The following is a 24,359-nucleotide window of genomic DNA, read 5'->3' as shown; positions in this document are numbered from 1 at the left end:
TGGAAATCCATCAAAAAGATCTGACGAGAGAAAAAAGTGCCTCATTTCCAGAGTTTGAAATCTGAAGAAATCCGAGCGAGGGACAAATTTCCTATCCTCAAACAAGTGTAATTCATGGCCAAACGGTAATAGGTGAGGAAAAAATTCTTGAATTGTGAGCATGAGGGATGTCTGAAGATATATTGGCACAAGCCTCATGTCTCAACTTTGTTTCGTTACGGAGATATGACGATTTGAAAATGCCTCTCATTAGAGAAATCCAGCGCTTATTTTGAACAAACTCTCCATTGACTTTCTATGGAGAGTTTTCAGACTTTGTGTTGCTCTGAGGAGATTTGCAAAAAATCTGTAAATCCCACAACAATGATAATGACATTTCCTGAAAGCCAGCAAAAATACCTACGTTTTGATGTATAATTTGTGGGGGTTGAGTGGAAATTGAGCGAGTAGCAAGAAGTTGTTTGGCCATGAAGAGAAAATTGAAAAAGGACAAGCTCTCACTCTGAGTTAACTGCATAGCAACCATAGCAACGCATGTATTTTCCGAAAAATCACAATTTTGCAACTGAAAACTTAAAGAGAGATAAGATTAAAACGGTAGAAGATCTGAAAAAGCTGAATCAGACAGGAATAGCCCAATAAGTTGAGAACATTTTAAAGTTTGAATGGAGTTTCTAGGTGAAAGTATGAGGAAGTAGTTAAGTTTGAAAAGCAAGCAAGTTTTAGCAGAATTGTGGAAGTTTCCCATTCATTTCAATGGGACAAATTAAAGGAAAAAAGTGTAATATTTTAAAAAGTATAATAGTAATAAACACCAAAAGATATAGCATTCGAAAGCAGAAGTAGCAGAACAGTTTAGAGTTTGAACAATGAAAATCGGCTGAAAACTGAGGGAGTAGTTAAGCGGCAAAAAAACGGAGCAACTAGAATAATAAAGGATAAAGAATAAAGAGGCATGCCTGAGGCATCCACACAATAAAGAGAAACAGGAACTCAATAGTGTGGTAGCCCTTTGAGGGCATCCACACAATAAAGAATAAAGAGAAACAGGAGCTCAATAGTGTGGAAGCCCTTTGAGGGCATCCACACAATTAGAAGGACAATACTGTGAATGCTTCAAGCATTCACACTAATTAGAAGAACAATACTGTGAATGCTTCAAGCATTCACACTAATAAAGAAACAGAAGAACAATACTGTGAATGCTTTTACAAGCATTCACACTAATAATAATAAAGAAACAGAAGCGTGTGTCGCTGCGCTGAGAGAAGGTGGAAAAAAGATCAACTTCAGATTTCTTATGACAGGCCACGGACAAGCTGCTTAAAATTCCAAAGTGCTGCTAAAATGGCCAAATCATCTTGGCCAATGGTCATAACCCTTGCGCCTTATTTAAAATTTTTTAACTCAGCGGTTAACCCTTGCCCGGACATGCCTCTACCTTATTCTCAGGCTCTTTGTGAGCGATTTCAAATGCATTGTTTAGATAAGGTCTCATTTCTTAAGTCCTCCCTTCCCCCTGTTCCATGTCCTCTCCCCATTTCTGAGTGCATTTCAACTTTCCACCAGTTTGAGCCTGTGTCACTTTTGACTTTTAAGCAGCTAGTTGATCAAATGAATAACACAATACTGTGCTGGACATTCTTCCATCTCGCATAGTTAAGAACTGTTTTGATGTAATTGGACCTAGTATCCTATCTCTAATGAAAGTCTCTTCGACTTTTGATATGGTGGACCCTAACATCTTATTATTAAGACTTGAGCACAGTGAGGGTATTAGAGGCACTGCCCTTGACTGGTTTAAATCATACCTCGCTGACAGGTCCTTTTTGGTTAACTTGGGCACCTTCTCCTCTTCCTGTGCACCGGTCTGTTGCGGTGTGCCTCAAGGATCAGTTTTAGGTCCTATTCTTTTCTCATTGTGCCTAAAGGGAGCAAATACAATCTTTGAAAAATAGAGTATCGCCTTTCACTGTTACGCCGATGACATACAGATCTATTTTGAACTTATTGATGACCTTGCTGTGTCTCTGCATTACTTTCGAGAATGCAGCGTGAGGTCAAAGAATGGTTCCTGAGTAATTCCCTTGTCTTAAACGATAAGAAGACTGAGATCGTGGTGTTCGACAGTAAAATCTCTCATGTCCAAGTGGTGCTTTGGGTCCCTTTGCTAGCTCTTCCTGTGACTATGTCAGTAACTTGGCTGTATTGCTGGATAGCATAGCAAGTACCGTATTCAATTTAAAATATTGCTGCTTATGTTCAAAACTATTAATAAATTAGCGCCGAATTATCTTAGTGAACTTCTTAGGCCACATGCTCCTGCTAGAACACTTAGATCTGCTACTCAACTACTTCTGACGCAACCTAGATCTCGGCTGAAGTCTCGGAGTGACCGTGCGTTTGCTCTGGCTGCCACGGTACTCTGGAATAACCTCCCTCTTGCTATCCGCACCTCTGATTCTAGTGCATTGTTTAAATCATGACTAAAGACCCACTTATTCAATCTTGCCTTTCTTTCTAGTTAACATTTCACTTATGATTCTACATTATGCACTTTTATGCTCATTTTAATTCCTTGTTTGTTCTGTATCTGCTGCTTCTCCTGTGTATCAGTGACAGTTATCTGCTTGCATACCTAGTACTTGCTTTGGTCCTATTTCTATTTTCTTCCTCTATGTTTACTTGTTAAGCACCTTGGTATACCCTTGGTTTGAAGTGTGCTTTATAAATAAAGTTTATTATTATTATTATTATTATCATCATTATTATTAAAGACATGCTATGGAAGAGAGACAGAGATTAATAACAAGAATGATTCAGTGCAGAGAGGTCTATTAACACATAGTGAGTGTAGAAGAAATACCCAGTGCATCATGGGAATCCCCCAGCAGTCTACACCTATTGCAGCATAACTAAGGGAGGATTCAGGGTCACCTGGTCCAGCCCTAACTATATGCTTTAGCAAAAAGGGAAGTTTTAAGCCTAATCTTAAAAGTAGAGATAGTGTCTGTCTCCTGAGTCCAAACTGGAAGCTGGTTCCACAGAAGAGGGGCCTGAAAACTGAAGGCTCTGCCTCCCATTCTACTTTTAAATACTCTAGGAACAACAAGTAGGCCTGCAGAGCGAGAGCGAAGTGCTCTAATTGGGTGATATGGTACTACAAGGTCATTAAGATAAGATGGGGCCTGATTATTTAAGACCTTGTATGTGAGGAGCAGGATTTTGAATTCTGGATTTAACAGGAAGCCAATGAAGGGAAGCCAATACAGGAGAAATCTGCTCTCTCTTTCTAGTCCCTGTCAGGACTCTTGCTGCAGCATTTTGGATTAACTGAAGGCTTTTCAGGGAGTTTTTAGGACATCCCGATAATAATGAATTACAGTAGTTCAGCCTAGAAGTAATAAATGCATGAACTAGTTTTTCAGCGTCACTCTGAGACAGGATATTTCTAATTTTAGAGATGTTGCGCAAATGGAAGGACATTGAAGTGTATTGAAGAACATATCCTAGTCAAAAATGACTCCAAGGTTCCTCACAGTGTTACTGGAGGCCAAGGTAATGCCATCCAGAGTAAGAATCTGGTTAGATACCATATTTCTAAGATTTTCAGGGCCGAGTACAATAACCTCAGTTTGATCTGAATTAAGAAGCAGAAAGTTAGCGGCCATCCAGGTCTTTATGTCTTTAAGACATTCCTGCAGTTTAACTAATTGGTGTGTGTTACCTGGCTTCATGGACAGATAGAGCTGGGTGTCATCAGCATAGCAGTGAAAATGTATACTATGTCTTCTAATGATGCTGCCTAAGGGAAGCATGTATACTGTAAACAGAATTGGTCCTAGCACTGGACCCTGTGGAACTCCATAATTAACCTCAGCGTGTGAACAAGATTCTCCATTTACATGCACAAATTGGAGTCTATTAGATAGATATGATACAAACCACTGCAGCGCAGTACCTGTAATACCTACAGTGTGCTCTAATCGCTCTAATAGCATATTATGGTCAACAGTATGGAACGCTGCACTGAGGTCTAGCAGGACAAGGACAGAGATGAGTCCACTGTCAGAGGCCATAGGAAGATCATTTGTAACCTTCAGTAAAGCTGTTTCTGTGCTGTGATGAGCTCTGAAAGCTGAACTACTGCCAGCTTGAAGGCAGAGATAGGTTGATCATATTTAAGATTGAAGTATTGATTAATGGTAGGAATTCTTTCAGCAGTCTTGTAGGAAAGAAGGTTTATAAGACACATTGATGATTTGGAGAATACAATAAGATAGCCTTTTATTGTCATTGTACATGTACAACAAAATTGTGGGGGATGAGGAAGTAATTACTGACGTCAACGCAGAAAGAGTCTCAGTAAATATCAGTGGTTAAAAACTCCAAAGAATTTAAATAGTATCTTTGGTTCCATCATGTTAGCATGTTTTTTATTAAGGTGGACTCACCTCAATGTACTTTTTCTGCAGGTCATGTGACTTATCAAGGAGGATGGAGATTCAGCATTAAGCCAGCATCCTGTGGGCAGGAGGTCTGAGGAGAGGCGAGGGATCATGGGCGATGGAGGACCCCTGCAGACTGAGGGGAATGCCCTCCTCAAAGCTGTCTTCCAGGGGAAGTTGAGGCTGACCCGCCTGCTGCTGGAGGGTGGCGCCTACATCAATGAGGGCAATGAGCGTGGGGAGACGCCCATCTCCGCTGCCTGCTTAGCAAGCTACGATGACCCACAGACCCGGCAGAGGATGGTGAGGTATCTGCTGGAGAAAGGAGCTGACCCCAACATCCCTGACAAGAGTGGCCGGACAGCGCTGATGCATGCCTGTGCAGAGCAGGCAGGAAAGGAGGTGGTCTCACTGCTGCTGGAGAATGGAGCCGATCCCAGCCTCAAAGACTACTCTGGTTCCTCTGCTCTTGTCCACGCCATCAACAAAGGGGACCGTGACACCCTGCAGGTTCTGCTGGACTCCTGCAAGGCCAAGGGCAAGGAGGTGATCATCATCACCACCGACACATCTCCATCAGGCACCAAGAAGACCAAACAGTACCTCAACTCCCCACCATCCCCAGGCATTGTAGACAAACTGTCTCCTGCCTGTATGTCACCCTCTGAGGTGGAGATTGGCACCTCCTCCCCTGCAGGAGACAAAGATGAGGAAGGAATCTTCAGCTTCAAACTCACCTCAGCATTACCTTTACCTTCAGCTCGACCTCCAGGTGAGAAGAGGCCACCGCCCCGTAAACTGCTTAAGCGTCTGAACTCAGAACCGTGGGGCCTGGTGGCACCTTCGGTTCTCAGTGGGGTTCCCCAGGACCGGGTGGATGGAGGTCTGGAGGAGGAGGAGGGCAACAGCAACCTGAACAAGACGATCACAGAGATGAATGGACTGACTGTCACAGAGCCGGTGAGGCCACTATTGTCACGGCGTCACAGCATTGAGACGCACGACCCCACGTCCCCTAAACTCATTGACCGATCCTGCTCTGAGGACTGCGCAGGGCTGTCTGGTCCATCGTGGGCTGATAAAGTCCAGCAGCACCAGATCCTCTACCGCAGGAACACAGCTCCAGAATCCCAGGAGAATGCTGCTGGACCTGGGACAGTTGTGGCCCGAGCCCTAGCTCACCCCAAGCTCACACGGATGGAGCACTACGAGTCAGATACCCACCTTTGTCCAGAGTCAATTCCTGGATCACCGGACTCTGGGAGGGTTTCGGTAGAGCGGAGGAGGTACAACGCTTCCCCCTTGTCCCTGGTCACAAGTTCTTCCAGGGAGTCTCTGGAAAACATCCCCAACTCAGTTTCCCCCATCACTATGCGACGGCGTGGCCCAGGGCTCCTGGAGCGCCGGGGCTCTGGGACCCTGCTGCTGGACCACATCTCCCACACCAGGCCCGGCTTCCTGCCTCCGCTTAACATCAACCCGCAGAGACCCATCCCTGACATCCGGGCCAATGGGAAACCCACCTCCCCCATCAACTCTGGACATAAGATCCTGGTCCCAGTAGCCCCAGCCTCACCCAAACGGGGCCCAGACTTCAAGATGAAGAAGAAGCTGATGAGGAGACACTCGATGCAGACAGAGCAGATGAAGCAGCTTTCAACCTTCCAGGAGATTCTGGCGGAGAAAGTCCTTGAGTCCAACGGGGATTGATGAATGAGGACAAGGGAGCAAAGCAAAAGGTAGCTGCAGAGACTCATCAGGGGTTGATTTACTGTGAAGCATCTCCATTAGATCATCACAGATGAACTCAAATTAATACCATGGTGTGGTCTTTAAGGAGAGCTGCACCAACAAGGACTCAATTCACCTGAGAAGAGTTTAGGTTTAATACAGGTTTAGTCTATTCCTGGTGTGAAACTGTGAGGTCAGTATGAGTTTAATCCAACCAACATTAAAGATCATTGCAACATGCACTTAGATTCCAAAGAGAGCCATGAAGTCTGGCTGAAAGCTACATAAATGTAGATGTTACAAAGCAGTCTTATGCATCTATCACCTTACCCTTCAGATTACCTTTCATACATAACATATCTTCAGGAATCAGATTATTCTGAGAATATGAGAATATGCCATGTGCATGTCTGTGCAGGTTCTCGATCATACAGGTGATAGCAGTATTAAGTTGACTAGACTTCTTTTTTAGGTTATTGAAAAAGCGTTTCTGATGAGACTCAAGTCAAGCTTCAGCTCAAGCTGAAATTATACAGAATTCATAGACGTGTACGTCCACACGCAGAGACGTGCTCATAGACATGTACGTCCACACGCAGATGCTGCCATCTTGCTCAGGGACTCTGACTTTGGGCTCTGAAAATAACAAGAAGAAAATATCAAATTGTACTGCTTTCAAAATTCGAATAAAATAAATATTAAATCCAAGAAACTAAATAACGTTCAACATGCAAGACCTTATTTTCTTACGAAGGTGTTTACAAACCTGTATTAAATTAAATAATGGTGCTTTATGTGGCTGTTCAGTGACATTGCGTGATGCTTGTCAGCAGTGTCTTCACAGGTAATCCTAATTTGTTTTAACATATTAGTACGAAAGCTGCATTTTAAATCGAACTACGTATTCTTGATCACAAATACTGTTCTGGCATCTTTAAGAAACTAAAGTGCTTGAAAATCAGTTTAAATTCAGTGAGTTATGATGATATACTTGCCTCGTTCGTGCAGAGGCCTGGCTCCCCCTGATCTGCATGGCCACTGTGCTGACATACAAGGGGCAGTTCTTAAAACTTCTGAAATTTAAATTTAACTCAGAAGGAAGATCATTTACACCATCTGCATGCCTTCAGTTCCTAATAAACCATATGACATATGTACCTGACGCAGCGATCACCTGCTTTTCATACGGTGCATGTGCATTACAACTTGTAGGTTACACTGGGTCCTCAAAAGCATAAAATGTTAATGTTGAGTATTTTTGAACTAGAAAACGCTGATATGTATTCTTTATGAGTCAAACATCATGCAGAAGTATGGTGGGTTGGTTCTGGCCTAGTGGGCTATAATTTGATATACAGTGTTTAATGTCTTCCAGTGACAGTCACGGTTACTTCTTTCTAGTGTGGCAAACTGAAGAACAGCTTCCTGTTGCATCGTTTCACCACAGACAAACTGCAGTACCTCTGCATGACCAGCAGGAGACCCACCATCCTGGTGTAAAATTTTCACATCAAAGGAAAGCTCGATGAAGAACTCCAACCCAAGATCAGTTTAATGAATAAAATAAAGGATAACTGAAATAACCCACTACTAGAGCTCTTTAACATATTTCCTCATACACGGTGGTAATTCGTTTCACCGTTGTGGCTCCCTGAGAGATTTTCAGCAGGTTGAAGTTGAAACTTGTGGGTGAAGCTCTCCTCACCTTCATTTAATTGTCTAAATGTTTAGCCACAGAAAGTTCTTCAGATTCTTCCGAATTCCTCGTCCTCTCCTCCATTCAGACCTGAACTGACCTAAAGAGAAATAATCAGACTCCTTTGATGTTTACAGATGCACAATTTGCACTGAGGTCATTTCCATTTTCCTCCTCCTACCAGATGAAGACAAACATCCTGCTGCAAACTAACTTGTTTTCATTCATAAAGCTGACATATTTATTTATACACTCCTGTTTGATTGATAACGTGTAAAACTACCTACTGCGCTGTATGTACTGTAATGATCTATAGTCAATATAATAGTTGGTATATCCGTGGAAACTCATCTTTATTTTACCCGTTTCCTGTGTCTGTACTTTCAGAGATGATATTTTGATTGAACTTGTGTTGAGAAACATTGGTTTATTGTTTATGATACTCCAAAGAAACCAGTTCACACTGTAAGTACTGAAAAACAAATCTGTACTGTTATACACTACACCTGTTTCAGCACAAGGGGGCACTGTTAAAGGAGCAGCTTGGGCAGAAAAAGTCAGTTCACTCATTTTATTCTGAGATGTTGTAGGTTTTAAATCAGAAGCACCTTTATTAATAAACAGGTGGAAAAATCGTTGGAAACTGGGGCGTGTCCTGGTCGATATCGTTATCAGTAATCTCACAGCTGAACCTACGACCTCCTCAGTTCACTTTTATTTATATACAATCCTGTGAAAAAACCAAGCCCACTCTTACTAGTTCTACAGGCATCAACATGGTGTTACCCAAGGGAGGCACCCATGTCAGTAGGAATGAGCCGCAGGCATGCAATCAGTCCACAAGGTTTAATCCTAACACAAAAACAAATCTTTCTTAACAGATAACAGGAGCACCCAAGACAATTAAAAGGTGCACTTTATAATATACATTTAAAAGTATAAAATTGTACGATTGTAGGTGGGAGACAGGACAAGCGCTGAGGGGAATATATTAAAAACTAAAACCATGTCTTAGACATTAAATGGCAATCCACACTTGACCGGGCAAAGACTTGTCAAAGAAACTCTTCAATGCCCGGCACCGCGGTACATGCAAAAGCGGCGTGAAAAAGGTTCAGTTTCCACACAGCGCCTTCACTGTCTGCGGCGCTAAGAAATGATGAAACTGCTCTAAAACAAAATCAGTACATTAATGGGTGCTGATACGATGAGATAACAAACAGACCAAATAAACAGCCACAACCATCAGAACAGTTCTCAGCTCTTCACTGTCAAATTAAATCAGCCTCAGAACAAATGGCAGCAGACACAGACGTCCAAGGACGTCGGCCCAGCAGCCATTGGCTATCTGTAAATTAAAACAGGACATTACTTACACTGAGCAGGTTACCTCAGAAGGAATATGCCTCCCACTTTGCCTCATGTCTGTTTTTCAGTTAACTGTCCCCGGCAAGTTTCCCCGCAGTTTTTTGCTACTGGGGTACAAATAACTTTAAACCTCTGCCAAAACTCAAGCAGAACGTTATCTGGGACCTACCTCACTAACAGAAGGCTATGCAACCCACATCAAGCTGTTGTAGAAAAGCTAAAAAGGTCAAATACCGCTGCTTAGACCCAATATTCACACAACTCCATTTTCACACAAGAGATCAACAAATTACCTGCACCTGTGCTTATAAAAGGGAAAAACCCAGCCCTGCCTACCAGGGGCAGTTTCCAGGCTCAGGTCTCACCTGTCACAAGGGTAAGAAGCAGCCACCTATATAAAAGTAGAAATGTTGTCAGTTTGCTGCTCTGGAGCATTCAAGAATGTGCTATCACAGTGCTGAGGATGAGACATCAGCAATATTCTTGGTTCTGTCCATCAGTCTGGGAGGAGTGATGAGATCATTTCCACACAATGTGAAAGTCCATCATTCTAAAGTGAGAAGGATTGTTCATAGGCAGATGTTGGTGTGGCTGCAGTCAATTTGTGCAAATATCAAAGCGCTCCATCTCACACTACAGGCCTCAGTTAGCATCTTAAACATTGAAGTTAATGACAGCACAAATAGAAATAGACCAAAGAAGTATGGCTGGTTTAAAAGAGGAGAAAACATGACTTAGGTTTGTAAAGCTGCAGCAGACTTCAGCAGCAGTAAAGTGCACAGCAGCAAACGGCTCACTGTGAGCGCGGTGAAGGAGGGATGACGATCCAAGTGGACCGTGAACTCCACTGTACATCAGAGTATTCCAGATTCAGAGTGAGGCCGTGTGTCCCGCAGATGAAGCTCGGACCAATCGGCAGGACGGTGATCCGAGCACAGACGGAGCTGCTGCAGCGGTCCAGAGTGCAGAGCTCAGAGAGCTGTGCGTAAACGAATGGTGCAAACTTCAATGAGCTGAAGCAACGCTGTGAAGAAGAGCGGACCCAAACTCCTTAGTTAAGTATCTGAGGCTGAGACCACGGGACTGTAACAACATGAGATTTAAGATGAGCTAGTAAATAACAATTAGCTAATGTCACGCATGAGACGAGTGTCATTACACTTTGGTAATATAATATGGCTAATATTATATTTATTATTATATTAATTAAGATTTAGTACAGCAGTGAGCTTGAACTCTGTGTCAAACACTGAGCTTCAGTAAAGATTCAAGTTGCAGTTATTTATATTTCCTATCACCTTAAATCTTCACTCAAAGACAAGTATCTTTGACAGTGTATATACAGATGTATTATATATAAGAGACAAATGTTGTTCATTTAATTTGTTGGCATTATTTAGTTTGGCTCAATGCTTTATATATATGTGTAAAAATTCAATGTACGAGCTGTGATAACTGTTTCTGATAGAATGAAGATCAGACTGATATATTAAATATTCCTTTATTGGGTGAGAAAATCAGACCATGTCATAACTGCTTTAAGTCACACAGAATAGATATCAGAGCCTTAAACAGGCTGACTTCTGCTAAATGGGTCAAACTGGGCAGAAAGTCTACAAACACATAACATCCTTATAGAATATGATGTAACACTATAGATCAACTTAGCTCAGAATATATAAAGCATATAAACAGTTACAGCAATATGATGCAACAAACACAGCAGTGCTACTAATCCAAAATACTCAAAGCTTCATAGAACTGAAACAAACATTTATTTTTAGCTGCATTCTGCTGCTGATACATACTTTAGGTTTCTGAATATTAAACTTGTTGCTGCCTTTCATAGTGTGTAACTTGAAGGCCCTGAGTACTTTCTCCCACACTGAAAACACTGGGATGATAACATTATTTGAACATTACCTAATAAGACTGATTCAGGACAGACAATTAGTTATGTTAAACTTTCCTAGCAGTCCTTCACAAACAGGGAACAGTCTGTCTATTCTCTCCATCTGTCAGCTGCTGCTGGCTCTTCCTCCTCCTCTTCCTCACACACTGCTGAGTTTGTCCTGGTGGATCATCAGGGTGCAAAGCCTCACAGATGATGTGCAGCAGTGGGTCCCTCAGTCTGTCCTCACTCTGGACACTTGCAGTTGTCACACATGGAAATCAAATGTGTGATAAGCTGTAGGATTCAAACACAAGTGTAACTTATAAATACATGTTCATACTTTTATTCCACAATCAGAGAGAAAGAAACAGAGAGAGAGTGCAGGACAGACAGACAGGTGACAGTCTCAGGTGTACACACTGCTACAAAACAGCACAAGAGAAGGAGGATTTAGTGTTTGTGTTATTACGAGTGCTAAACAAGAAGAGTTCCCAGATGGTCCAGTGGACACATGTGTGACTCCTGTGATTAAAGCATCTTTCTTTCAGCTTAACGAGTGAACCGTCAGCTCGTTCAAACACACGTTAAAGTCCGTTTGGCTCGACACCACCGAACAGAGGCAGCAATATAACATAGCTAACATTAACAGTGCAGTGAATCCTGCTTGTGCCGTCATATTCAGGACTGCAAACCGAGCAGCATCACTGACTTTCAGCTTGTTGTGTTTGTGGATATATGACTGACTTTAATTATCCATAAAATCATCACATTCTCTGTAAGATTAAGGTCGACTATTGAACGGCGTATATTTGAAAGTAAATGCTTTAAAACCAAGTTAGTACAAACATCACTAATGTCACATAACTTTGCCGACATGTGGCCAACAGTCATGTTTTAATGTTCTTTGTTATTGAACATTTGCACATAAATAAATAACATTCAGTACTTACTTTTAAAAGTTTACTCTTCAGCCGCCCCGTTTCACCCATCCTCGATTTTTTCAGAAGAAACTATCCACACCCACTGCCGCACTATGAATTGTGGGATAGGTTGGGCCATGAAGGCTACACCGGACCCAGCCTTCAAATCTGTGGAAATGAAGGATGCATTTGGAGGACTCTTCGAGGACAGCCTTCGTCGCGTCACTGTGACGTAATCAGTCTACAAATGCGCACTACAAATGCGCACTACAAAGTGTGCGGTCGCTGGATTGGGACACAGCCATCGTCTCACATTGCAGAGTCATGGTGTTAAATCGCAGGTTCTCTTCTGGTGTTTATCTCCTGTTAGGGTTCGGTCTCCTTTTGCAGTTGGCGTTTTGGCCAACCAATAGGAGTTCTCTAAGGCTTTGTGTCCTAAATTGAACATTTATCAGACTTTGGGGATTTTAGGTTTTGCACTTTGATTCTGGGCTGAAGGTGGTTGATTAGTTGGTTACATTTTAACATTTTATGACTGCAATTTTAAAAAATCTGCAGATTATTTAAAACTATATTTATTTAAATCTATTTAAAATAGATTATTGATCACTGGGCCTTGACACAGGCCCAGTGATGATTACCCACAGATATGGTAATACGTTTCCATTCATAACCAGTTTCCCAGATGTGGATTAAAGCTAGTGCTAATTGAAAAGCCATTTTAATGTGTAGTGTAACCCTCTCAAGGTGTCCACTGCTGTTCAAGTCAGTGATTTAATGTTTAATGTATGCAGTACTGATTCTATCCAACAGAGGGCAGTGATGGCGCTATAGTTGTCCTGCACTGCGTTATGCGGCAAGAAGAAGAGCTGCAGCGGCGCAGATAGCCAGCAAGCTAGAAGAAGAACGCACTGAGCGCATTGAGTACCGAAGAGAATAAGAACTGTTTTTCTAAGTGTTAAGGTTCTTACAGTTACAGACTTATTAGGATTTGCTTAACATGTATCCCTTTTTCCAGTTGTTTTTTTTACTTTGTTGAGACATAGTGCGAGAGACAGTTGCTGGATACTCGATCGGCGATTGGAAGGCGAATCCAGTGGGGCTTTTCCCAGAGACGCATCGCTCCACCCCGAAGGACGGCGAACGAGGATTTTACTCATCTTTGCAGATAAACACTGGGCTTATCCACACACACACACATACACACACTCTACCCGGGTAGATTGACAAAGTTTTTCTCAGAGCTCTGAATTTATTTTATTATTATTTTTTACTTCAACACCATATTTTACTCTTTTTCCTTTCCTCACCAAACCAGAGTGGTTGGTGGAGGTAGAACTGTGATAAGAGACATAAATGGACTAATATTAATATGGAAACTGAACTGACTGACTGAAGGGGGATTATATTGGGTTTTGTCTCAGAAGTGTTGTTAACATTCTGCATATTATTGAAGTTGCTGATGAGACTGTCATGTGTTGTGTTGTAATAAATGCCATAGAGTGTTCTCTATAAGACAGCATAAGGAGGTGTTCTAGTTTTCTTGTTCCTCTTCTCCTCATTGAAAGTACCTAGAATATCCATGTCCCTAAGTTAATCAATTAAGGGATCGATTACAGTAGCTTCACTTAAAAAACATTTTTGGTCCAAGACTGGACTTAATACATGTCTGGGCCTTAATGTTTAACTTTCAACAAGTCTGTTCTGATTGGTCCAGCACTAAGCAGGGTCAGATTCAAGACGTAATGTTGCAATAAAAAAGGCTGAACTTTTACTTCCAGAAATGAGCTGTAAAAATCCATTTTAATCACCAAGTTTTGATTTGATTTGATTTGTGAAAATAGTGTCTTTAGGATGGGCTGCCAAAGAAGCATGAATTGAATGATTGAAGTCCTTTACAACACGAGTTTTACTGAAGGCTTTTCAGGGAGTTTTTAGGACTTCCTGATAATAATGAATTACAGTAGTCCAGCCTGGAAGTAATAAATGCATGAACTAGTTTTTCAGCATCACTCTGAGACAGGATGTTTCTAATTTTAGAGATGTTGCACAAATGGAAGAAAGCAGTCTTACATATTTGTTTAATATGTGCGTTGAAGGACATGTCCTGGTCAAAAATGACTCCAAGGTTCCTCACAGCATTACTGGAGGCCAAGGTAATGCCATCCAGAGTAAGAATCTGCTTAGATACCATATTTCTAAGATTTTCAGGGCCAAGTACAATAACCTCAGTTTGATCTGAGTTTAGATTTCTGCAGTTTAACTAATTGGTGTGCATTATTTGGCTTCATGGATAGATGGAAATTGGGTGTTGTCTGCATAGCAATAAAAATATGGTGGGGGTGGCTTGGGCGTGGCTGCAGGAGAGGCTGAGACACGCTGGAGCTCCATCAGCTCATCACGCCTGCCATGTACAAAATATGCCGGGAACTGAGGTTGGGATTGTTGTTGTGAGTGTGCTGAAGTCCGGTCACAGCTGAGACAGAGAACTGTAAGAACAACAACCGAATAAAGAAGTGTATGAAACGTACGAACTATGTGGTTGGTCTGTCATTCATGTCACATACACTATGCCTTCTAATGACAAGGGAAGCATGTATAATGTAAACAGAATTGGTCCTAGCACTGAACCCTGTGGAACACCATAATTAACCTCAGTGTGTGAAGAGGACTCTCCATTTACATGTACAAATTGGAGTCTATTAGATAGATATGATACAAACCACTGCAGCGCAGTACCTGTAATACCTACAGCATGTTCTAATCGCTCTAATAGGATATTATGGTCGACAGTATCGAACGCTGCACTGAGGTCTAGCAGGACAAGCACACTTACTTCTTTCTAATGTCTAATAGATATATTTGTCTCTTTGGTATTCACCAACCAGCACTATGGAAATGCTTCAGTGACTGTACAGACTCCCCAAACTTGGACCAACCCACAGTGAGAGCGCTGCCTGTCAGTCAGGCTCCACCTAGTTATCTGGACCTACCACCAGGGATAGTTCCCGTCTGTCCTCACGAGGTTTGTTCTACAGCTGTAAGCTCAGAACCAGATGTGATTCTTCAAACGTAGGAAAGAATCTGATTATTGTATCAATAGACCAATACGCTGTATTTTATTATTATCAACACGCCCATCACAGACAGTTCCTCTCTGTATTAAATCTGCGTGCTCGACTCATATGATTATCATTAACCAAACAACACAGACCACGCTGCTTTTTGTTTTCCAGAGAGAGATTATCAACATGCATGTGTCCAAAATTAACCAAAATACCTAAATACAGAAAGTAAAATCAAATGCAATCTGCTGCAAGAAAAAGTATTTTATATAATATTATTATATTATATTGTTGTTTGCAGAAACCTCCAGGCTATGGCAGCATTGTGAGCTGAGGCCACACCCCCTCAAACAGATGCCACTACCGTCCAATCACATTCAGCATTCTGACTTTTATTTGTGCTTCAAAGTTTCTCTTAAACAGACTGATCATTTTGCCTGTTACTGATTATCATCGATTATGTTATTAATTGCTTCTGATTGATCTTGTTGTAACGGTTAAATAAAGCAGTGTCATCTTTATTAATAATTAGAGAGCTTCGAATAATGACAACACAGTAGAAATGATACAGGTGTAATACCTGGAGATGACCACCCGATGGCGCTGTGTGGTCAGTAACATCATCACAGGTGAGACAGAGTTTTCTAAACCTCACTTCTTGAGATGTGTCTGAGGCCGAAAGCAGCTCCTCACACTGTCTCTGTGTGCAATAAAAAGGACATTTTGGACATGTTTTCCTGATGTGGCATCTTTAATGGGCCATAAAAGGCCGAATGAGCCGATTCTCCAAAGGCAGGTTTTCAATATTTGCTGTCAGAGATGATTAAGTGACCTAAAAACTTACCTCATAACTTGTAAATCATAATAAAGGACTTTGTTGTATCATGGTTATATTACATCTTTGGAAAGATCAGACAGCAGGTTCAATCCTCTGAGAGAAAACTAAAGGATTACTCATCGAAACATCATGGGGCGACTGTGGTTTAGGGGGTTGGGAAGTGCATCTGCAACCGGAAGGTCGCCGGTTTGATCCCCGGGCTCTCTGTCCTGGTCGTTGTGTCCTTGGGCAAGACACTTTACCCTACCGCCTACTGGTGTTGGCCAGAGGGGCCGATGGCGCGACATGGCAGCCTCGCTTCTGTCAGTCTGCCCCAGGGCAGCTGTGGTTACAACAGTAGCTTGCCTCCACCAGTGTGTGAATGTGAGAGTGAATGAATAGTGGCATTGTAAAGCGCTTTGGGTGCCTTGAAAAGCGCTATATAAATCCAATCCATTATTATTATTATTATTATCATCATCAGGATATGTGGACTTCCTGTTATACAGGAACGACATCATGAACCTGCTGTTAGTGTAAAGTTATATGAGATAAAGTTTGTGTTAAACTCAGGATAAAACAAGCCACACAGGACGTTTTCACGACAAAGCAGAAAGTTTCAGGTGAACTCAGAGATGATGAGGGTACCTGTAAAGAGCATCCTGAATAGTCTCAAACAGCATGTTCAAGATTCGTGTTTGAACCACACAGCAGATACACACTGTGGTACATACAGGTGTGCCATAGCTGGATTCAGACAGCTTACCTGTGGATGAGGAGTCCTGCTTAGGGTCCTGGATTTGTCTGAATTATTTCCAAAATAAACTTCCCTTACAGGAAGGTGAGAGGGGATCATCTTGTTCAGAAAGGTAGAGATCATAGAATAAATAAAAAAGCAAAATATTCAATAAAGATTTCATGATCAGAATGTGAGTACACGCAAGCCAAAGAATCCAAAATGTTTACGAAAAGTCCCAGAAAACTTCTGAATGTATCCAGTCAATGTGAAGGAAAATAGTGACATACCACCTTGATAAAGCTTGAAGAAGATATAATTAAAAGCTTCTGATAAATAAATAATTTATTGTTCCCTTTGCAGAAAACATGGCTGTGGATTTACTTCCCCTCGATTTAAAGATGAAACACAACAGGGGTTCTGTTTGAGGTGTTCTTCACTGATGCTGGGGTTCACCACTTTCAGTCTCCTCCTGACCTCATGTTCCTGAAGGGAGATGGAGGGGGAAGTGTGGGAGGAAGGTGGAGGTGGGTGGCAGTGGGTATGAGGGAGGGGTAGACTTAAACCAAGCAAACAAGGTGTTGAGCACCTCTGCCAGGTTGAGGCTGCTGGGGCTGGGGGGGTGCATTAATAGTTTTTTGAGGGCTTGGATGCCTCCCCAGACCTAGCTGCTGTTGGTACAATTAATTAATTAATTTGCCATTACTTAAAAAGCCATCTCTAGACCCAGCGGTCTTAGCTAATTATTGTCAGGTTTTGGTTGTGTGTAAGCAGGAGAGGACCCAAACGCACGACTCAAGACACGGCTTTATTAACAGGAACACAGGGAGCGATACAACACTGTACTGGGAGAAACTAGAAGCTAAGGCACAAGGGAGACACAAGGAAACACACAACCATGAGGGACGACGCGACACGGAACAGAGGGGAACGCTGACATAAATACACAGAAGGTAACGAGGGAAGTGGAAGCACACGGGGAACACAGCTGAGGACAATTACACATGACAGAACGGGGAGGACGCGAAACTGAAAGTGCTGATGCCAAGACGCGGACCTTAAACATCACACAGAAGGTACACAGAGACAGCTGAGACAGGCAGAGAGAGAGAACACGATGGGAAGAGGAAAACACGGGACACAAGGAGTGGAAGCAAAGCACAATAACTCAAATCGCTATATACACAGTCACACAGAGGGAGACACAGGGGGAAATCTAATAAACAATACTGAACAGAAAACCTAGGGATCTTAAGAATACAAATGAACTTAATAAACAATGTCAAAACTCAAAACATCAGGTCAGAAGTCCTGGGACCATGACAATTACATGCCAAGCTCCAACCTTCCTTTCATATCAAACATCCTTGAAAGAGTAGTTGTCAAACAGCTAACAGATCATCTGCAGAGGAATGGCTTATTTGAAGAGTTTCAGTCAGGTTTCAGAGCTCATCACAGCACAGAAACAGCTTTAGTGAAGGTTACAAATGATCTTCTTATGGCCTCTGACAGTGGACTCATCTCTGTGCTTGTCCTGCTAGACCTCAGTGCAGCGTTCCATACTGTCGACCATAATATCCTATTAGAGCGATTAGAACATGCTGTAGGTATTACAGGTACTGCGCTGCAGTGGTTTGTATAATATCTATCTAATAGAATCCAATTTGTACATGTAAATGGAGAGTCCTCTTCACACACTGAGGTCAATTATGGAGTTCCACAGGGTTCAGTGCTAGGACCAATTCTGTTTACGTTATACATGCTTCCCTTAGGCAGCATCATTAGAAGACATAGCATAAATTTACACTGCTATGCAGATGCGCCCTCTCAATCTCAAATCTCCATTGGAAGTTTCAGCGATCCTGGGAGCAGCTCCTGTTAGTTGGCAGCAAAGGAATTACCTGAGTCATCAGATCCTCTCATTTCCATGTGTAGCAGGATGGATGATCACATGCACGAGTATGGTAAATGGACCTCTGATCCTCGGACCGCCAGCAGGGGGATTTACACCTGCGGCAGGAGACACTTTCACGGAGCGGCGCTTGGAGGGAAGCGAGTTGGCAGATGGGGATGAGCAGCCCATGCAAGTCAGCCGTGCACGACTTTCCCTGTTAGATCGGAGGAGAAGACTGCTAGCGGTTGAGTGTTTCTATTGTGGGCAGAAGGGGCACTGTGTGTACACTTGACTCCTCCTGGCTGAAAGATCATGCCCATCGGTAAGTGTGGGGTTGCTGGCAGGCACTATTCGAGAGACTTCCCTACCATGACTCACCTGTTTAGCTAAGTTAATGCAGAGCGGAGTAAAACTTTATTGATCAGGTGTTAGCTCAAAGTCTCAGTCTTCCATTGATCCCTCTGACAGAACCACTACAAGTCTCGGCTCTTAATGGGACCCTACTCGCTGAACATTCAGCTATCACTGTTTGGTAACCGCATGGAGGAGGTTAGTCTCTTTCTTTTCCATGCTCCGAGCACTCCTTTAGTTCTTGGTGACCCCTGGCTATTTAAGCCCGATCCGCAGATGGATTGGGCTAAGGGCAGCATCTCTGGATGGAATACCTAGCATTACAAAAATTGCTTGTATGCAGCTACACCTAGTGTGACTTCTAATGAACTCCTCGACCCATTAGATAAACCTGACCTTTCCGCAGTTCCAGAAGTTTACCATGACCTCACCAAGGTTTTCAGCAAAGATTTGGCTCTCTCTCTCTGCCACCTCACCATCATTACGATTGTAGCATAGATTTGCTTACTGTAGCCCCATTACCCATCAGTCAACTGTATAGTCTGTCTATGCCAGGAAGCCTGACATCCCACAAGCTTTGGATGTTGCTGGGACACAAACAAGGTCAAGGTCACGTTTATTTATATAGCACTTTTAAAACAACAGAGTTTACCAAAGTGCTGTATAAAGTCTCTGCACTCATGTCTGACAGCACAGATTGTATCTCCTTGCCAGGGCTGACGGGTTAGGGTTAGGTTTAGTCTGTTTGGTTATAAAAAGGGGCAATGCAGTCCAATACAGCAGTGCAGGTAGATATAAAACAGTTTGTGAGGTCCTCAGTACTCAAGCTTAAGCAGAAGTCCAAATTGCTCAAGTCATAGCGTAAGGCTCAGTTATATCTCACAACAGTGTGCTTGTGAATAGCTTCTATTGTTGTTGTTGTTTATTCCACACAGCTTTCCAACTGTCTCCATACCACACTACCTTGAATTTAAAGAGCTGTAAAGCTCTTGGCATCCTTCATGTGATGGAACCATTGCAGCAGGGTGTGGTCTGAGCAGAGGGTGAATGCGCATCCCAAGAGGTAGTAACAAAGAGTCGACCGCCCAGCGGATTGCCAGACATTTCTTCTCTACCGCGCTGTATTACCTCTCCCGCTCTGTCAAGTTCTGGCTGATGTATAGGATCGGGCAGTCGACTGAAAGATGTGCCCTGATCAGTCAGTATCTCTTTTGGGATGCCAACTCGAAAGATGACCTGAAACAGTGCCTGCGTCACAGCCTTGCTTTGGTATATTAAGTTGCATAATCCACCAGAACTAATACAAAGCAATATGTGCATGCACTCTGGTCCCAGTCATGTTGCCCCAAACTTTTCATCAGCTGTAAAACAGCCTGTTTCAGTTTAAGTGTTGTTTTCATGCCCAGCTTGAATCACTCTTCACCACGACGGCCTCCTACAGCGGTCGCATCACTGCAGCTGTGGTCCCAATACATCTGTTGGTCTCTCGTTCCCCTCTTTGCTCACTCGTGAAGAAGACTGTCCTCCACATGGGGCAGCAACTCATCCCTGATGCAAAGTAGGCACTCCACCCTTTCCTGGGTGAGGACCATGGCCACAGATTTGAAGGTGGTGATTCTCACTTCCGCCACTCAACACTCAGCTGTGACCTGCTCCAGTGACCACTGGAGGCCACCACCTGATGGCTGACCAAGCCCGACAGGCTTCATGGTAATTACTATCACTACAGGCACCAACAACCTTACTGTCGCAGCTCCTTGCAGCAGCCTCAATGATGTCCATTCTTAGCCTCCCTCAGAATGCTGTTGGGTGTGCTAGGTCTGTCCGTCATGCTCCCTGCCACCTGATCCAACTCACCACCAGGTGGTGATTAGCTGAAAACTCAGCTATCAACTCAGGTGATTATCTCTCATCCTCATGCATAAGTCCGGCACCCTCCCCACCAGAGAGGTGCTATTCAACGCCAGTCTCAATAGCTCTGAGCACCACACAATAATGCAATGAAAGCATATTTTTTAAAAAGGGGGACAAAAACCGATCATTCCTATGATATGCAGAATAATTTGGGCACAAAACTAATTTCACTGTTCAAAAACTTGCAGCTTTCACTACAGACTGTGCAGACATTGTTGGCAGTCTAAACTAAGTCTGTGTGATATAATCATGAGTTACACAGCATGTTTGTAGAATTAACTGGAGTCATCAGCAACAGCAGAGAGCAGCCATATCTCAAGTCTAATAAGAGAAGACAGGAAACGAACATTTTTAACAAAACAAATACTATTGTTATTATTATTTAAAATGTAATTAAACAGAAATTTCCGTTAAATATAAAAGCATTTTGCTTATGTTGTTAAAGGAAGGCTAGATTTGATATTAATAGATGCCACAGATGTTCAAAAACTGCCATAAAGCATTAAAATAAATACAGGGATTAACTATATACAGTTCATATGTTATAAAGGTTCATATGGATTAAAAACAAGCCCCATCTGCTAATGACTGCATGTTCTGAAAAAGTTTCGTCCGGGCTCTTATTGAGCAGCTGCTCATTCTTCTAATTTAAACAATCAACAGAAAATTTCACTGAGAGATTTTTATATCAGGCTTTTAAAACTGTGGTGTTAATTTTTAAGTAACATGAGCCGAGAGGCAGCAGCAATGCTAGGCCAACACTAGCTAGCTAGCAAGTTCATAAACCTGGTGATAACTGAGAGAAGACACAAAAACAGTTTGAATAAGTGTAAACATTAGCTCACCAAATCAGTTTATCACGTAAAGAATCACAGCAATGACAACAATAATCTAAGGTGAAGATTCTCCAGCTTCACCCAGTGTTGCCAACTCCTCAGTAAGGAAAATCGCTACTGGCTAAAAGTCGCTAGAAATCGCTAGATGATGTCATCACCTTATTTGCATAATTGGTCATGCTTGTGTAATTGTAACCACCGCTGTAGGAGAGAGAAATAACATCGTGAAAGAGACAAAGTAAAAAACACCCTAAATGCATTTAGAATATATTTAGAACTACAAATTAATAATTGCTAAAAGAAATGTTTGGGGTTTTTATGTCACAATTCAAACCCTCCATTATCCGAGCTTGGGACTAGCAAAAGTGACCCGAAGTGGAGGAGTTCCACGTGTGTGTGTGAGTAGTTTTAAACCCTGTGATCCACCAAAAGTAACAGTAAAAAAACTTCAGGTAGGAGCAGCAGCTTCGCTCATTTGTGATTCATTTGCAGTAAGTATGCAGTATGAACATCTGCTGCTCTGACAGAAGCTGGGAGCAACTGCTGCGTGATGACTATCCGCCACCTTTGAGTGCTTTGGCACGGGCGAGGTGACCACGGCAGCACCGGCTGCTTGTTGAGAGTAAGAGTGATTTGCGCTTTCACATAAAAAGTCGTCATAAGTCTCCAATAACACCAGCAGAAGTCATCAGATTTGTTGCTAGTCGCTTTTAAGAAAAAAGTCACTAAGGGGGTGTGAAAACTCACTAAATATTGCGAAAAGGTTGCAACACTGGCTGCACCCATGTTTGCACAACATACACAAGGAGGAAAAAGTGGGCACCGTGAACATGCGGGCTGATCTATGCTAGGGAGGAGGAATGCAAAACCAAGACCATGTTGTCATCTGCCGATTTCGAGAGAGTGATTCATGCATTCATATCATCTAGGCTTGACTATTGCAATAGTCTCTATTTTGGTATTAACCAGGTCCTACTCTCTCGTTTGCAGCTGGTTTAGAATGCGGCTGGCCCCACTCCTAACAGGCACTCGCAAATTTGAACATCTCCTCAATCCTGGCACGTTTGCACTGGTTACCAGCAATGTTCCCTCTAATTTTTCATGTGTCTGAGCGAACACACAAACTCCCTGAGCGGCACCTTGGACCACTGTGAGCGACAGCAGACGTGTGCACTGTGGTCACGCCAGCATCTAATCCATCCAAGTTACATGGTTTATTAAAATAATGAAATTACAGCATTTACATTTAAGTTAGACAACTTTTCATTAACTGTTTTAGCCCACTTACAATGAAAATTAAAAAAAAAAAATCTTGTTCATGTCCTGTGTAGTATGTTAACACTATTGGAAGTAAAAATAACTTGAACTCCAATTTTGAAAACACAACTTTAGTTGTTTTTAAAAAAAAAACAAAAAACTCTGACTTGTATTATGAGTATGAGTCTGTGGTCTGGGAGAGAGTCCTGTAACTCTCTGTCTGCAAAATACAGTATATAATGACCAATGTTGTGAAATTAATTATACAGTTACTTCTTCAAAAAAGTAACTGAGTTATGCAAACAACAAAGTTTTTGCAGCTGTTTACCTAAAAATGCAGCCAAGGCGTTTTTAAATAAACATTTCAAACTATTTACAGAACAATCAGCTGTTCTGCATCAAATCTGATGCCACACAAATTATTTGTGCCACTCCAAAAAATAATTTCTGTCCACTATGAGATAAAGGAGAACAACAGCCTGATACCTGCAGGCCTGACAACAGGAGATGTATCACTGCTGTAACACCTGTAACATTCAGCAGCCGCCTCATTGTTCTGACACACACAACAAAACTATTGACTACACTACACACTAACTACACACTAACTACACACTAACTACACAAGATTTGTGCTAAACGTCACAAATCTCTCACATCTCAAACACCGCCGTCACTCCTAAAACTTCCCCCTTCCTAAACAACTAGATGCCATGTTGCCATATCATTTTTTGATTGGTCCACATGGTACATTTTTCGACGAACAGGAAAGGCTGGGGTTTTTTTGTTTTTGTTTTTACCGTTTCTTCCCGCAGTAAATATAAACAACGATAGTATTCAGGAAGAAAACCAAACATTGCAAATATTTTTATCATAACTCTGGTTTTACGTGGCTTATCAACACAATTTAAAAACTGGTATAAAGTCCACACATTTTCCGTCAATTGTTCCGTCTGTCCTGCTCACATCTCCAATGGTTGGACACGTTGTCATTAACGTGGCTTCACTCCACATCAGCCACGCCGCTTTTCTCGCTAAAACACCGGTGTCGGCACATAAGGACGCAATTGCGCACGCGCGCAGCTTAGAGGAAACATTGCTGACAGCGTTACAGCATGTTCTTAAAATGTCTTTAAAAAGTTTTAATTCTGTTGCTGAAAATATGTAAATATTAAATGTCTTAACAAAACGAAAAATCTTTTTAAAATATAAATATCATTAAATAACTTTAGAAAAAGCTTCACTTGACTCTTCAAATTTAATGTAATAAAAATATTGATTTTATTTTAAATATAATCTTAACCTCTCTTAGCCATTTAATTTGGTTATTGGTGATGGTCAGCTGTGTGGTGGAGAGGAATGCCAGCGCAGATGCCCCAGACCACACAGACATGTATGAGGGAAACTTTACTGATCAACATTATTTATTAGA

The 24,359-nt window shown here is 42.1% G+C and overlaps 1 protein-coding gene across 2 annotated transcripts in view; it reads left to right on the top strand.

Moving 5' to 3' along the window:
* LOC116327106 (ankyrin repeat domain-containing protein 34A) overlaps window positions 1-8,478 on the top strand; it is a 37,323-nt gene extending 28,845 nt beyond the window's left edge. The window contains exons 2-3 of one of the 2 annotated variants that reach the window (XM_039619095.1): window positions 4,476-6,187; window positions 7,581-8,478. In XM_039619095.1, the coding sequence (XP_039475029.1) occupies window positions 4,560-6,158 (1,599 nt within the window). In that variant the 5' untranslated portion in view covers window positions 4,476-4,559 and the 3' untranslated portion in view covers window positions 6,159-6,187; window positions 7,581-8,478. Of the gene's footprint in view, window positions 1-4,475; window positions 6,188-7,554 lie in introns of both variants that reach the window. The other variant, XM_039619096.1, reaches the window with a different exon arrangement.
* The last annotated feature ends 15,881 nt before the right edge of the window (window positions 8,479-24,359 follow it).

This window comes from Oreochromis aureus, linkage group 11 (assembly GCF_013358895.1).
Source record: "Oreochromis aureus strain Israel breed Guangdong linkage group 11, ZZ_aureus, whole genome shotgun sequence".
In the NCBI taxonomy this organism is placed as follows: Eukaryota; Metazoa; Chordata; class Actinopteri; order Cichliformes; family Cichlidae; genus Oreochromis; species Oreochromis aureus.
The sequence above is the reverse complement of the archived record's forward strand: the minus strand, read 5'-3'. Positions and strand labels throughout refer to the sequence as shown.